At 44.7% G+C, this 15,996-nt stretch overlaps 2 protein-coding genes across 7 annotated transcripts in view; both read right to left on the reverse strand.

The window, feature by feature from the left end:
• The window catches only part of TM9SF3 (transmembrane 9 superfamily member 3), a 50,146-nt gene extending 48,642 nt beyond the window's left edge, over positions 1–1,504 (reverse strand). The window contains exon 1 of one of the 2 annotated variants that reach the window (XM_030485766.1): positions 1,290–1,504. In XM_030485766.1, the coding sequence (XP_030341626.1) occupies positions 1,290–1,502 (213 nt within the window). In that variant the 5' untranslated portion in view covers positions 1,503–1,504. Of the gene's footprint in view, positions 1–938; positions 999–1,289 lie in introns of those variants that run through there. The other variant, XM_030485768.1, reaches the window with a different exon arrangement.
• Positions 1,505–2,552: 1,048 nt separating this feature from the next.
• Positions 2,553–15,996, reverse strand: part of PIK3AP1 (phosphoinositide-3-kinase adaptor protein 1) — a 49,057-nt gene continuing 35,613 nt past the window's right edge. For all 5 annotated transcript variants that reach the window (XM_030485761.1, XM_030485759.1, XM_030485760.1 and 2 more), the window contains 9 exons: positions 14,824–14,919; positions 13,212–13,391; positions 12,336–12,398; positions 11,161–11,366; positions 9,653–9,725; positions 9,165–9,320; positions 7,365–7,435; positions 7,070–7,179; positions 2,553–5,986 (listed from right to left, as the gene is read on the reverse strand). In XM_030485761.1, coding sequence (XP_030341621.1) covers positions 5,932–5,986; positions 7,070–7,179; positions 7,365–7,435; positions 9,165–9,320; positions 9,653–9,725; positions 11,161–11,366; positions 12,336–12,398; positions 13,212–13,391; positions 14,824–14,919 — 1,010 coding nt within the window. In that variant the 3' untranslated portion in view covers positions 2,553–5,931. The remainder of the gene's footprint in view (positions 5,987–7,069; positions 7,180–7,364; positions 7,436–9,164; positions 9,321–9,652; positions 9,726–11,160; positions 11,367–12,335; positions 12,399–13,211; positions 13,392–14,823; positions 14,920–15,996) is intronic.

Consider the following 15,996-nt stretch of genomic DNA (forward strand, 5'->3'; position numbering starts at 1 on the left):
ACCTAAGCTAGTTCAAAGAGTCTCTGCTCCTTGAAAGCCACCAATGTTAGCTTAACTTTCTGTCATCAACTGCAGCACTGATAAATCCCATAGCTTTTAAAAAAACAAAGACAATCCTAAACAGCTTTCAAGTCTCAGAAATGCATGGAATTAGGCAACTTATTAATGAGTGCTTATACAAAACTACCAATGCTATTTATGTTTTATTAAAAACGCTTATTAAGCTTACCACACCCCACCTAGAGAAACCTATGTGAAGAAACCGAGCAACCATTCAGCCACCAGGCTGCTCAGGAGTATGAAAGTTCTGAAAGACAGACACTATGTTTAATCACGGCCACACTCTAAGTCACTCCACTCGCGAGGAAACAGGGATGGTTTTCAGCACAGTCTGGTGCCAAAATCACATCTCAGCTCATCGCAGCCTTCCACCCTCCCACACCAAAAGCCACGGGAAACAACGCTCCGATGCAAAATCGTAAACTGGCGCTTCCTTCTTACAGATTCCGTTCGGGTGACATTGCAAGCGCTTCAGAACATCTATCCTCATACTGACAGGCGAGCGCTCAAGCTATGTTTAACGCACCCGTTTCCTCCGGGCTCCATGCAGTGCCCCAACGGGAGCGCCCCGCCCTGCTCTCAGCCCGGGCCCACGCCACCCCCCGGCACCGGCTGTCACCCGGCCACGGCTCCCCCGGGGCTGACCCGGCGCGGGCAGCTCCGGATTGCACTGCTGTGCCGAAGCAAATGCAAACATCCTCCCGGAAGCCACGGCCGCTCCCGCAGAGCGCAACGCCAAAAGACGGGCAGCCCTCTTCAAACAACGCACAGGCACCTGCGGGGCTTTCATATGCGCCGGGAAAAGGCGGGACGCGCGATCGCAATCTCAGCGCCACCGCGCCCGCCCGCCGCACGGATGTCCGAACCGGATCACAAACCTCCGGCAGCGCTTCCCCGAGCGTCCCGCTCATTCCGAATGGGAGGGAACAGGACCCGCTCCCGCACACACCTGCCCCGTGCCGCCACCACAGCCCGCACCGCGGACAAGACAAGAAAGCTCTGCGGGGCGGGACCGCCCGCCGCTCGCCAGGGCCGCCGCCCGCCCGCCCGCTCCTCCCCACCCCAGGCCGCGGCCCGTCACTCCCCGCTCCGACCGCCGGCCGGGCCGCGCTCCCCGGGCCGCGGCGGCGGCCGCCGCCCCTCTTCGGCAGCAGGGCCCCCGGGCGGGGAGGCCGGGGCGGCGGCCCGAGCGCCGCGGGGCCCCGGGGGGAGACCGAGCGCCGCCTCACCGTGTGCTCGTGCTCGTCGGCGCGGGCGCGCAGCGGCAGGCCCAGGAGGAGGAGCGGGAGCAGCGCGGCGGCCGCGCACAGCTGCAGCCCGGGCGCCGCCATCTCGGGCCTCGGCGTCCGCGCGCACGCAGCAGGCCCCGCCGCGGAGCCGGCCCGCGCCCCGCCGCCAACGCCGACCTGAGACGCCACTTCCGCTCCGCCCGGCCACGTCATCCGGCCGCACACCGGAAGCGCGGCACCTACGGAGGCCGCCGGGAGCCAGGCGGAGCGGCGGGTGGTGCTCGCGGGCGGACCGGGGCTGGCCGAGCAAAGGGAGGGGCAGGGCGGGGGGACCGACCGGCCCGGCCCCGCGGGCGGGTTGGACACCACGGCCTCGGTTATGTCCTAACGGATCACATACCGATCAGTGACAAAACAGAGTTGTTTGAGGGCAACGTGACACGGGCTCTTTGCAAGTGCCCTTAATAAGTGGTCGCGTTTCCTACAGCGCTTGTACGTGCCGGGGAAACCCAGGAACGGCGCAGCGCCGGAGGCGCCGTTGCCCCAGAGCACGTACCGGGGCGGCACAGCCGGGAGGTCTCTGTCAGCTCCGGCTCGCACAGAGCCCGCAGCCCTGTGCGTGAGCTTGTAACTTTCTCATGCTCTCAGGCCAAAGTGAAAATCCCAAACAAAAGCCCAGAGCCAAAAAGCTCATGGCATTAAGTGGTCTATGATAGGATTTTTAAACTGAGCAAACGCAGCAACAATGTTCAGAGACTATCGGAGATAATATTTTTTTAAAACAGACTAAATCATCATCTTAAATTTTGCACACACCAACAAATAAACACACAGCAAAGGACACAAGCTCAGTGCCGTCACATGCCATCCATGCTTTGTAGGAATGGTGCAAAACATTGCAGATGTTAAACCCCTGTTTAACCACCATACCTATCGTAAAAGCTTTTCCCTTTGTGATCTTACACAATCAAGTCTACCTTCCCTGAATATATTTTAGCAAGCTGTGTTTTTATATGAAGCATTTTCCAGATAGTATGTTTGCATCCTCCTACCTGTTTCAGTAGAAGCACGGTCCCTGTAGAGATGCTTGTCAAAACCCATTCAAAACATGTTGATATGAAAAAAAGCCCACAAAACAAACAAACAAAAACCCAAAGCGAAAAATTACCTAGTCAGCTGTGATAACACCATATGTTTCTTTCTAGTTGTTGTGTCTCAGTCCAAAACAGAGTAGCTTACCCATGGGAGACAGAGAGAGGAGGCTTCAGCATCTTCAGTTTATTCAGTACTTAAGTCTCTCAGTCAATGACAGAGCCAGCCAGAGCCATCTGCTGCAGTGGGTTTTCTGAAGCAGTTGTACAAAGAGCAAATGCCTTCCCCGGGCCAGCCAGTTGCCACCTGAGCTTGGTGGATGCCCCTGCAGGTGGCCAGGTCATTTACTTTTACCAGCCATTTTATTATCTGTTCAGCCCTTGACCTCTCATGTCTGACAGAAACACAGTTCATTCCCACTGTCCCCCCACAAGCATATTCTTAAGCAATCAGGAGTCTGATTACAAGCAGTTTTCTTCTCCAGTCTCTTCCGAGCTTCAGTTGCAGTGCACTTCTCACCTTAGGTGGAAGCAATACACACCACATGCTCACCAGCACAAATAGAAACTACAGATACAAGGACTGCATACAGAGCCAGAAAAGGCTTAAGGCAACTAACTGAAACCACACCAACGTGGAACACACGTTTTGGCAGCTGAGAGGGTGCATTTCTGCTGGCCTGCATAAGCCTTAAAAGTCATGCCTGCATCCCAAATGTTTACCTGCATTTACCAGGTGAAGCCATTTTAGAGCTATTCCTTTTCCTCCTTCATAGAGTGATAGTTTTTCTGCTGGCCAGTGAAATTCCCAACTGATCCAGGAGAAGTTAGAAAGGAAGATGGGAATGCCAGAAACTACAGTTCTATCTTCAATTTCCCACCCTTAGGCAATGCGGAAGGGGCCTGAACAGACTGCATTTGTAATATTTCTCAGCCCCACCTGTCTTACCTCACCTCTCCTCCAAACCAGAGCCCCACTAGCATTTGGTTTTGTATGATATGTCGGGTCAGACTAAGGAAGTATCTAAGTCACAAATGGGAGAGGAACTGAAAGGCCACTTAGGAGCTACTTTTCAGCAATTCAGATATAAGCCATCTCACTGCAGCACTAGCAATAAAAATCAAGTTTACAGCCACATTATTAGGATTGTGCAAAGGCAAACACTCAGATACAGTTCAGATAGACTCTTGCCACGGCAGACATTTTGCTATCACATGCAGGGGTGCAGAATTAAAAATTAGCTGGGCAAGGCAGGGATCCCTGCGCTGCTTCAGTCCAATGGCTTTGAAAGGAAATCATCTGTGTGACACACTTTCATATTTTGCCCTTCCCTTCCTGCCTTGTTACAGCTTTCCCCATATCCTACAGTTCTACCTTATGTTGTGCCTGCCAGGTGCAGAAGCAGATAAATTCCTCTTATCACGTCACCACTCCAAGTTCTGCGGCACTAAGGAGATTGGGAACGTCTGAGCAAAACCAGGGAGCTGCGGGCAAACCAAAGCATATGTGACAGCTGAAGACAATCAAGCTGTTGAATTTCCTGTTTTAGTTTATTTATTTTATCTCTGTTTCCTTCCCTTATCCATGCTACTATTTTCCTCATTTCAGCACCAAAACCTCCTTTCCTGCTTCCAATTTGACTGAATATTGCTGGGAACTTTGTTCTGTTCCAAGAGCAGCACAGGAAGGCAGCTCCCACCTCACCATTCTCCTGGCTACTGTGAACAAAAAACAAACTAACAGTGAGAGCCTATTGTGTCAGAGTTACTGGAGAAGGCACTGAGGTCCTTTAGAAAAGAGAAATATAAAAAACGTCACCTCTGTCACTATAGACCTGCAGCACAACACCTGCATCCATCTACAATTAAAAGGAGAGGCTATCTGAACTGCATTTGGAGTCATACCCTATGAGTTTGATGTGTAGATGATACTTAGCTTATGCTTACACCCCTGAGAGCAGCAGGGGCTTCTCCACCTTCATTCAGTGCTGACTGAGTCACAGTTGCCATCTGTCACTCCTGCAGCTCCACACATTGTCTTTGCCACTCTGCAAGAGAAAGGAGCTGCAACTCTTGCTCTTTTACAGATTAAGGAAACTTGCATGACCAGACAGAAGCTTTATATGTTCTACCTGTACCCGAACGTCACCTAATACAGATGTATCTATGTCCCTGTCCATGGCTGGAAGAGGGCATATGGCTTGAAAACCAACTATGATACTTAATTCTCTACCCTGACTCTTATCTTGCAGAATTCCCATCTGCGTCACTTGTGGACAAACAGAGCCCTATACTTGGTTTCCCAGGAGCCAGGATACGCACAGAAGATTGCAAGGCCTGGGGGGAAAAAACCACCACCCGAAAACCAAACCCAAGAAACCCCCAAAATCCCCAAAACACCTCACTTCCATCACTCGAGTCCCTTGAGATAAGAAAATCAAAATTCATTTCTGCTTTACATGCTTTCTATAGTTGGAACACAGCCAAATCAGGAAGTTAAGTTTGGAAGCCCTCGGGCAGAAAAAAGGCTGGACACAGTTGTTGCAGATTCACATTGCTAGAAAGGAAGAGTAGAGCAAGCAGAGTCCAGCCCCAGGGCTGCCCACTTCCACAGCAGCAGCCTAACACCGTGCCTGGTATTTGTGAGGTGTGTGCATTTATAAATGGAGACTCGCTATATTATTCCAGAGCATGAAGTGAAACGCCTTCATGCTGCTTCTACAACAAACACATGTAAGAGATGCCAAACACAGCACTGCTGCCAACTCCTTCCTCTAATTTAAGAGGTCAATCATGTGGTTTCAAATAACAACATACCCACCTGCTCCCCAAAAAAAGGTTTAAGTACAGTTGTTTTGTGATACAGCAGGTCCCTAACCAGCTCCCTTGGGAAATTTCATGGCAAATGTAGCACAAATAACACCTTGACAATGTCTGTTCTCTTCAGGGAGGGAAGGAGAAAGTGAAAGGTGGGGTTTTTTAATGTATATTGCATACAACCTTGAATAAAGACAATTTCTCAACCTCCCATGGTTTAATGATTGCCAGAGGGAGATTCCACACCTTCTGAAAGGTCAGTATGTCCATACCCAAAATGTTATACCAAACAGGAGTACATTCAGCTGCTCCTCCTGTAATGAGTGTTCTTCAAACAAAGTCTTTGAACAACTAATTTTCTTTACTTTTTCAAGCATGTTTCAAGGGCTTTGGTAGCAATGCTTATCAGGATTTAGTTTCTAAGAGGACACGTGCTTTCTTGGTCAAAAGGAAAATCTGTGTTGGTGTAGGGCTGCCAAGACACACATCAGTGTTCTCCTTCCCAACCACGATACTTTTTCTTGAAGTCCCAAAGCACCAAAATTATTTCAATTAAAAAAAAATGTTATAGAAGACCTAGAAATCTCAGTGAAAAGTCATCAGAGCTTTAGGGGGGAGGAAGAGGAAGAAAACATTTGGCTCCCAGTTATAAATAATTTAAAGACAACCCAACAATCTCTGTACAAACACACATAAAACCAGAAAAATCTCATATTCTACAGATGTTGAGAGACTCAGCGACCTCTTGGGGGCACAGGTGGAGGATAAAAGCCTTCACTGCTTACAGGCCTATAAAAAGACAATACAAATGCATTAAAAAAAATTAGTAGAGAATAGGGTTCTGGAAAAACACATTGCACACAATAACATCATAAATAAGAACACACTACAAGCAATAGTCATACAAGAAGAAAAACAGGCTATCAGCGATTCAGCAACAGAGCAGATGCTAAGATGCCAGAGCCCTGTTCCTGCCCAAGTTATTTCTTCGGCTCTTCAGCTGCAGTAATTCTACTATTACTGGAAAGAGATGCTATAATACTTGGGTGGAGTAAAACTTTGATAATATAATAGCTTTCTCCTGAAAATTACATGAAGAGCAATAGGAAAAGATCAAAAGATCAAAATTCTTTTTTTTTTCCCAAACTAACTAGAGAGGAATTCCAGCTATATTCTTGCCAGAGCCCCAAGCCAAAATTCAGAACTAACTGCACACACACATTAATAATTACTATTTTAACAGTTGGAGAATTTTATTAGGATCTGTACTGAGATAATCCCCTGGGGCCTGGATTTCATAGACTTGCACTGGTTGGACTAAAGGAATGTTTGTAAGTCACTTAAGTTTGTGGTGTCAAATCAAGGCAAAAACCCTCAACACCTTTTATAAGAGCAGTACAGCTCTTGCTTTGAGGCCAATCATACATGTAAACAAGCATGCTTTGGAGAGATTTTGTAAAAACAAAGGAAGTCCAAGGAAATGACAAAAGAGAATTCCCTGTGCACTCCACTCTGTATGTTCCAAGAGGATCATCTCAAGAGGATCAGGTACTAAATCTCTGCCAGGGTCAGGATGCTACTCCACTTTGGTCAGTCACTGCGGCAAGCATTGTGCGCTTCAATACTGCTGCTTTTACAACATGTGAACCACCGTAACAGCACTGCAATAGGCATGTTACTAACCAGAAAACCAATTCCACCAAGGATTACAAATGAGGAACAAGGATTTTAAAATTTCTAACAGCGTGCATTTATAGATAATAGACTGGTAAATTTTGTTCAAAGACGCATTTGCTTCCTGCCTTGCTTTCCGCTCAAGGCTTCCATATCGGTGCACTGAACGCCCATGTCTGAGCTGCGTTTTAGCTTTACCTGCTTGCACCTCGAGGAGGCACTCTGGGAGGCCTTTCTGGAAAAGGCAGCCTCTCTGTTTGGTGGGTAACTGGGCTGCGGCTTCTAGTTGTTTCTGCAACTTCATTGTCCTACAAAATGAAGAAAGAGGTTACAGGCCAGCAAAATTTGGACCTCGTTACCTTCACAACAGAAGTGGCTACATTTGCCATTTCTGCAAATGCAGTGCCATCCCTGAGCTCCTTTTCTTTTGCATGAAAACAAAGCCATGTACTTAAGAACAGTGGACCAGTATACAGCATAGGTGAGAACTTACCTCACTGTCCCCTTCCATCCCACTGCTGACACTCAATATGCTCCGAGTGCTGGAGCGGTTACTTGCACTACCTGGAGTAAACAAGATAAAACAAACTGATTATTAAATCCTGGTGATTTAACTGCAAATCACTAACTCAGGACTCCTTCTAATCTCTTGTACACATCATTTAATGCTTGTTTAGATTAATTTATTTTCACTGTTATTTTTCACATGTTCAGGATCCAAACAATGGCATTTCATACAATGCTGACCACACGGCCAAACCATTCAGTTTTGTTTCCTTTCTAGCCAGTTTCTGCCCTATCTAGGTCCAGGCTTCTGGTTAAATACTCTCGACCATAATCTAACTGAAAGGATACAGTGCCAGTATCAGCTGGCAAGTCAGGTAAATATTTTCACAAGTGTTACGCACCCAACATTTACATATATCTACATTATCGGTCCCCATGTCTTTAACAACTGCGTGGAGGTAGATGGCTCTGAGCACTGTCACACATTCATTCCCACAGTAAGTGACTGCGCGAGATGTTATTGTTCCCAACAGCTGTTCACCACCTCTTCTCACAACCACCCTTACTCATCACAGGAATGTTTCCTAGTCTACTTCAGAGCTAAAAATGACAAGTTTGTTCAAACAGGCTACAGCAGCCATTTATGCAAACTCACTTAACTTGCCCAGACTCAGACTATGGAATGTTTTTGCAGTCAGACATGCCATCTCTGAAGGGGACAGCAACACACAAACACATCTTACATTGCTATGGCTGGTTTCAGTCATAAATACGTAATGTTCTGTAGGGCTGTTCAATACTAGGACACTTCTGTTCAGAAACCTATACATTGAAATGGAGGCTAGAGAGGTTTTCTCATAGGATGCACCTCCTCCCTAACCTTGAGGAATGAGGTAACTCTCATTATCAGTTGGTTCAAACAGCAGCACTTAGAGTGCTAAATATTGTATTAGGGTCCATTCTCACAATCATGCCATAGGAAAGAGAGCCAAGCTGCACACAGTGAACTCCTCAGACTCATTAACATTTCTCCCAACTGCTTATATGCAAGTTACTGGCTCTGTCAACTGCCTCTGGCACCTACTTTGGATGTGTGCCAGCTCTATCTTGCCAAGAGCCACAAAGGTAGTAACCTCATTGGGACTCAATTTTCCTTTCAGAGGACCAAAACAATCGTATTGATTTCTGCAAGAATTGTTCAGGCTGCACGAAGAGCAAGAATGCAGGGATTTAATTTGTGCAAATTAAACCTAATAAAAACCAAAGATAATAAAAATGTGCAGACTGTTTAAGTTACTCAAGGGGTCCCACAGTTACCAATGAAAAATGCTGTCCTTTATTTACAACAGTTGAGTAAACTACAGTAGATGTGGGTTCCCAGCCTGCAATATAACTATGCCCTTCAAACCAGAAGAGCACGCTGCCTGCTGAGAGTCATGGCAAGGTATCATCCTTTTTTTCTAAGACAGCAGGTGCCATATACTTTTAAGAACTGAATACAGGTAATACACTTTCCCTGAGAACGCTCAAGGGAATTTTTCACTCAGCTTTCAGGTTCTCCTCCTGCAGAGATGCAGGCATGAGATGCTCAAACCCCTTGATGTACATGGAGTTGCTTTTACAGTTTTGAGAACAGCCAGCATAATGCATGCAGGGTTTGGGGTGGTGGGTCAGCACTGGGATTCAGGAAGAGAAGTCCTGTCCCCTGAGCTGACTCCAGTCAGGTTGCGGAAGTGTTTTCCATCCAGCATTCCTGTAGAGAGGGTGACACTCAGGGTTTGCTTACTTGTTGTGCTGGATGAGCTTTCCGTTTTCCAGTCTCCTCGCTTTAACTCATATTTTGGTGGGAAAACATTTTTCCTGGGTGCGTATTCATATATTCCACATTCTGGTTTCCCCAAAGTATTATGAGAATGTCGAATGGGTACTGTAATTTCCAAATCTGGAAGGGAAAATGAACAGCTCAGAAAGGTCTAGGCATGTGTAGTCTCTCAGAGACAGCTTTGCACCTGAGAACAAAGTTAAACGCAATCACGTAAAGGCGATCATAACAGTAAAGTGAATGGATCAAGATTTACTCCACAGATGTGGGCATCCTTTCTTTGGTCTGGAAAATTAAGGAGTAAAGCGCTATGTTTTAGCCAACAGGCACATAGATGCGAATATTAAAATATGACATAACTACAATACACATGGAGACACTTCTGCCTGAAGAGCCTATTAATATTGTCAGCTGCTTCATTACCAGAGAATGTGGGAATCAGAGACTGTTACCTGCAGCTTTGTCTTTTTTTTGCTTCTCCATTTGCCTCCTGGTTATGCTATCTCGCAGCCGTTTCAGGTTTTCCTAGAAACATCACAAGATATTCTTTTCAGGGCTTTGGATAAAGGAGGATGAGCAGCTTTCTGAAAAGTTAGCCAATGTCATATTTCAGCTATTTTTTCATCAAGCTGTAACAAAGCCTGCTACACCTGGCTGAAGTCCAAACCATGTCAACAGGTTTTAATTTATTCCCTTCAGAAATCCACATGTGCCTTTCAGAAGCCAAGTTTTTTCCAATGTTCACTGTGTATGTTTAGCTCAAGTTCACAGGCTCACTGGCAGTTGGAGATAAGCAGCATGTGCAGCTTAGAACTTCCTCTATTTTCCATTTCCACTGTGACGCTGGCACAGAAATGACCCATGATCAAGCACAGTTGTTTCTGTACTAATGAACAGATAATTCTGACTGCAGGGTTCAGAGGAGACTGCCATGAATCCCAGAGAGTGAAGAACAATTCAGAATGTCCCCTCTGAAGCAGGAGAGGACACCTGGAAATGTAACCAGGAGCAAAGCCTCTTCACCATTGTATGGCAGCATACTGGCAAGATCTGGAGCTTCTGAAAGCTGCTCATGGGATGGGGCACAGAGCATGCCACTTCGTCTCTGCTACAGACATCCACTGAAGTAGCACTGCATTCTTTATTGACAGAAGAAGGGATTTCTCTGCTGTTTCTGGGTAGAGAGGACCCTTCCAAGTAAGAATCAGGAGAAGTATTTGTTCTAACAGCTCCCAAAACAGTGTCACACACGAGACCAGCACCTCAAGTGTGAGAGCAGACTGCTGCAGCATGAACAAAAAGCTTCAAACGAAGCAGGCAGTGGTTTTAAAGAGGAAGCCTCACTCTAACTTGAGAATGGAAATTTTAAACTATGACTGCTAGTTCCACCAGTCATTTTGTTGCTGCTGCCAACATGATTCCCTCATTCAGCTAAGCCACCCAAACACTGTGCTTTCACTCATGACTGTTGTTAGACCTTGCACAGATGCAAAGAACAGATAGACATGGAGCCTATCAAACACCCAGGTAGAGATCAAACCATCTACAATATAGGACTTTAAAGCCAATACACCATCTGAGGCACTGAGTCTTCACTGATTTGAAATGGATGAGAACTGACAAGCTAAATGTGCATCACAGAAGTCCCCCACCAGCAGGCAGGTGCTAGGTGACCTCTAGAAAGGTAACTTAGCCAACTGGATTTGGCCCAGTTCATAATGCACAGATCTTCAAAACCTCACAATAGTACTGCAACACAATCAAGTCTGTAAAACAGCTGCCTGTTTAATGCAGCATGAGAACAATCCCTCCATGCCAGAAAAAAAAACTCTGCTAGCTGGGGGACTATGTTAGCAGCCTTGCTGCTCCAACCAGGAAAGAAATGTAACCATGCTGAACAGCTTGTGAGATATACCGAGAGAGACGGGTGCATTTCTTAAACAGTAGAGTCAGCCTGTACCTGCTGGAACCGGAATGATTCTGATCTTTTTTTCTGGTTCAGTTGCCACTCCTTAAAATGAAGTACAGCTTCATCAACGGTGAGTATGCCCATTTTCACTTGCTCTTGTAATGTTATCAGCTGCCGTTGACCTGGCGTTTTCATTCCAGCAAATGGATCATATATGCTTGATTGAGACGGGTCCCTTACAGGCCTGACTATTGTCTCTGAAGAGAGAACACCACCAAAAATATTACTGAACTTGTGGCATCTGCCCTCCTCACTGAATAGAAAGAAAATCAAGCCCCCTTGGTACAGCAGAGATTAAACAAACAAACAAACAAAAAAACCCCCCCCAAAAACCCCATACAAATTGAATGACTCCCTCACCAGAAGAGTATTTTGTCCTTATGCCATCTTGCTATTTGCCTAGCTGAGAGGTAGCCCTGTATGCAAATGTGTCCCAGGGATAATCTCTGTTCTTACAAACATAATTTAAGTGAACAGCACAAAATGTACTCCTTAAAATGCTCTGCTTCCTCACTGCAAAAATCTCTCTCTCCTTAGCAATCCACAAAACAGAGCTTTCACCTTGGCATTCACCAGGCTAGACTCTTTTCAGGTAATCTGTGCAGCATAACTGCAGAAACAGAGAGGTGAAAACTCATCCTACTCTTTGTAACTCATTTGCAACATGAAGAGGAGTTCCTAAAATATGAGATAAAAGCTCAGATGTAGTCCCTAGCACTCTGATGGTGCATAGGATAAGAGGTGAAAGATTAAGGGCATAGTTTTGGAAGTGCAGAGATCAGTGGCAAGCAGTTCACTAAAGGTTAAATCCCAGGAAATAATGATCAACAGGCAGTGGATATATGCAGAAGATCAAAAGTGGGACATTGACTCCATGAAGTAATATGGGTCACAACATAAAGGACTTCAGTGATCATTATCACAGAAGATAAACTCCAAGACAGGGGGTATGTACAGGATGTGATAAAGGGGTACCTTTCACTCTGCAGTTATAAAATGTTTTCAGTATCACATAAGGTCAGAAAGCTTGGGTCCTTCATATAGGACTATTATCCCCAGAGCCTTGTAAAAAAGGCTGTTCTGTCACGTTTCATGCAAGTGAAATTACCTCAGCAGATTTGCTTTAGGATTACTGGAAAAATTTTCAGGGTGAACTTCTGACTTACCTTTCTTAACCCTTCCTCTAGGGACGTAGAGATTCTCAGGCCTTTTTGCTTTCTGTGCAAAAACTGTAAACCAAACACTTTTTAAATACTGAAACACATCTCATGAAGACAGAAATAGCAAGGACAAATATGGGAAGCATACACAATTCTGCACTGCATTACAGCTTCTGCTACCCTACTAAGTCCATTGAAGAAAACAAAATAAGGAGTTGTACAGTAGATCTCCCCTTCTACTGACCTCAAAGAATTTAGCTCAGCCACCTCTAAGAGAAATCTGAATAATATAATACAATATTTCCCCACAGTCCTGTCATGGGGGCAAGGAGTCATCACTGAAATTCCTCTCCCACATATTACTGTGGCTCTTGTTAGAAGGTTTGTGAAATATGACCAAGATGTCCAAAACTGCTAGTAAACTAAGAGGCACAATTTTCTTCAACTTCAATTAAACCCCACTTCAAAGAGAGGTACTGAGGTATAGAATCAGGTCCTATACAAATGCTACTGAATCAATGGTACCATTATAGAGCAGTAACATCTTAATTTATTAGCTTGATTGTCTCCTTATAATATCAGGATCTTTCCTATTTAGTTGGATTTATTTATACCACTTAGGGGTAATCTGTCATCCTACTGCTTTCATTAAGAGCAAGTTCAGGCCAAGACCTCAGAATACAACATCCCCACATTTTCAGATGAGGCAGATGAAAACAGATCTGAAATTGGATCCCAAAGGTAATCCAGATCCAGAGCCAAATAATCCAGAGGTCTCAAAAAACTGTAATTTTTCCTGGGGTTTATTTGGCAACTGGAATCCATGTGAAGGCCATTCTACAGTTGACTAGTCTACAGTTTAGGTCCTGGTACCCAACTTACTTTTGGAGATGTACAGCTCATTGTCTGGCTGTGGAGAGCTGGACTCTGGTCTTGGAACAGGAACTGGAGGTCTGCTAGCCATTTCCTGTGGAAAAGTATCTTGTTCCACCGAGTAGTACACATCTTCACCATACTGCTGGTAAGCTCCTTCCTCTGAATCTGGCACATCCATGCTACTGCCTACAACAGAGTAGAGTTTGTAATAAAATAAACCTGGCCACTTAACCGAACACTGCATCCTTCCAGATACACTATGTACCACATTCTTACCAAGATGGCCATTTCACAGGCAAAACTGTCCAGTTCTGCAGTGACTTAAAAGTGCCAAAGCCCTTCAAGACAGGACTTTATCAAGTCACTAACATCTAGTAGCATGCAAGTGTTTGCCACTAAGCCTGTACCATCTGTTTTGGAAAAGAAACCATAGCAGAAAATCTTGTAACTGTTTTTGAGAATTTGAGGAACAGTTTAATTAATTCCACTTGATTAACATATTACAACAATTAACAAATCAAACAGAGCGCTGGTTTCCAAAAGCTACTTCTGGTGGTCTACAAAGTACTATAGAGAATTATTCATTTGAAATGAGCAATCTCCATCAGCTGACAATATATTTGATCTCGGAACAGTGTGTCTCAGAGGGAGCTGGGTATGCATGCCTGTACTTAACAAGCCCAGCTACCGTTATACCACCTCACCATCTCCATTCTATTCTTACCCCTAACATGACTGCAAATGTTGTCATACCTGATTTAAAAGCTAGTTTCCCTCTGTTTGCATGCTAGCAAAACAAATTAAGAGCCCCTGGGCTAACTCCTTACTCTATTACCAAGTCACAACTGAATACTGTAAGCACAGGAATGACTTTCCTTTAGTGATATTGTAACATCTAGTTGAGTCGATGCAATAGGACTGCCAGAGCACTGGTGTTGGCAGGGAAAACAGAACAAGGTGTTAAGAGCCCCAGATTTCATCTAGGTCTGAGCCCAGCTGGGTCACCTATAAAACATGAGTCTGTAACCCCTGGAACCTGGTGAGTCAGAAAAAGGCTTGGACAACCCAATCATGCTCAGTGGGGATAGCTAAGATCTGGCTGTGGTCAAAGAAGTCTCAGGGAGCACTGAAGAGGCATAGCATAGATCAGGTTTATGAGACAGCAGTTCTTTTCCTCTTTCCAGGCTGCTGTTTTCAATGTAGCCAATTTTGAATAAAGCATCTACATTGAAATTTATCACTAGCTTGTGCTGCTTTACTTTATACTCAGCATCTGCCCATGAGGGAAGCCTGCACCCACATCCGGACACCAGAATTAATTCCCATCACTAAGATAAGGACAGAAGACAGCCGTTCCTGAATAAATACCAGCTGTATGCTTGCACTCACTAGTAGGCAAGGACTGGAACTAGAAACCACTTCTCTTCTTTGGTAAGAAACTAACCACATTTGTGATATCACCTCACAAGCTGTTTTTAATGTTGTGCCTCATATGTACCCACTAAGGCAAAGCTGTCCATGTCAAAGAGTGTGGACTAGCTCCTATCCTTACAGATCAAGGTGAAATCTCAAGTTCCATTTAATTGCTTTAACTATCCTCTCTCCAAGCAGGTCTCACCTTCTAAAAACTTGCGGAGCATTGAATCTTTTGTAGTTAGAGAAACTTCATCTCCACCAACTGGAGTGTCTGGTTTGGACTGAAGCATCTCTACATCTGAAAAAAATCAGAAAGATGAACCTGTTGATTATGCCTTTAAACATGTGGAATAATATAACATAACATAATGAAGTGATGTGATATTTCTGACTGGACGTTTGGTTTATGGTGAAAATCAAAGAGGAAGCCAGGCAACTGACCAGACATTTGCCTCAAAAAAGGCTCCTAAAAGTTGCTATGTTCAGCCAACTCTGCACAAATCTTTGCCGGCTGCCTTATGCTTATGCTTGAGGGTTACTAACATTCCTTACTGAGACGTTCTGACAAGGCTCCAAGCAGGCACTGAGGATTAGCTATTATTGAGAGTGTGTTGGCCAGGTGAAGGTTTTGGCCTCTGCACAGTGCTCTTGAGAGGGCAAACTGAGTGGAAACTCTGTGACTTGGCAAAACAAGACCTTATGGGCAATTTGCCCATGACACAGAAGATAGTATTTGTTTAGTTTATTGGACAAAAGTCAAAACAGCTGGCTGAGATAATTACTTGGACTGGAAAGTGTACAGAGGGTCAGATGATAATTTAGTACCAAGAAAGCAGCGGCAATGAACAATAAGATATTCTGCTAATTCGGTGTTTTTGACATGAAGAATTCTGATTTTTAAAAAAAAAAAAAAAGCAACCTCATTTTAATACTAAGACTAATCCTAAAACAAAAATAAAACATTAGGTAACCATGCTCCTAATGATATTAAAAACAAGAGTGATATAAATGAATTTTTGAGGCTTATTATTGTGAATTGCTGAGGCATATTGTGAAATATCTATTATGTAAACTAGATGGTTTGGGTTACATAAGAGAATATGAAATATTTTTCTATAAATGAAATTTTAATATCTGCTGCCCTTTCTTGGTTTTCTCCTGCAAAGCTAAGGAGATTTTGAGAGAGGAATAAGAATAGACTAGCAAGATTTTGCTTTGTTAGAATGTTGTGGAGGCTTTTAAATAATTGTCAAAGGACCCACTGACAGTCATATGAATGCATCCAACCTAGCTTTAACCTCACAGGAATACCTCCAGCATAGCCACAGCAATGCTGCATGCTGTGGGGACTAACCGCACTAGCAGTTTCTCAAGA

This window comes from Strigops habroptila, chromosome 5 (genome assembly GCF_004027225.2).
Source record: "Strigops habroptila isolate Jane chromosome 5, bStrHab1.2.pri, whole genome shotgun sequence".
In the NCBI taxonomy this organism is placed as follows: domain Eukaryota; kingdom Metazoa; phylum Chordata; class Aves; order Psittaciformes; family Psittacidae; genus Strigops; species Strigops habroptila.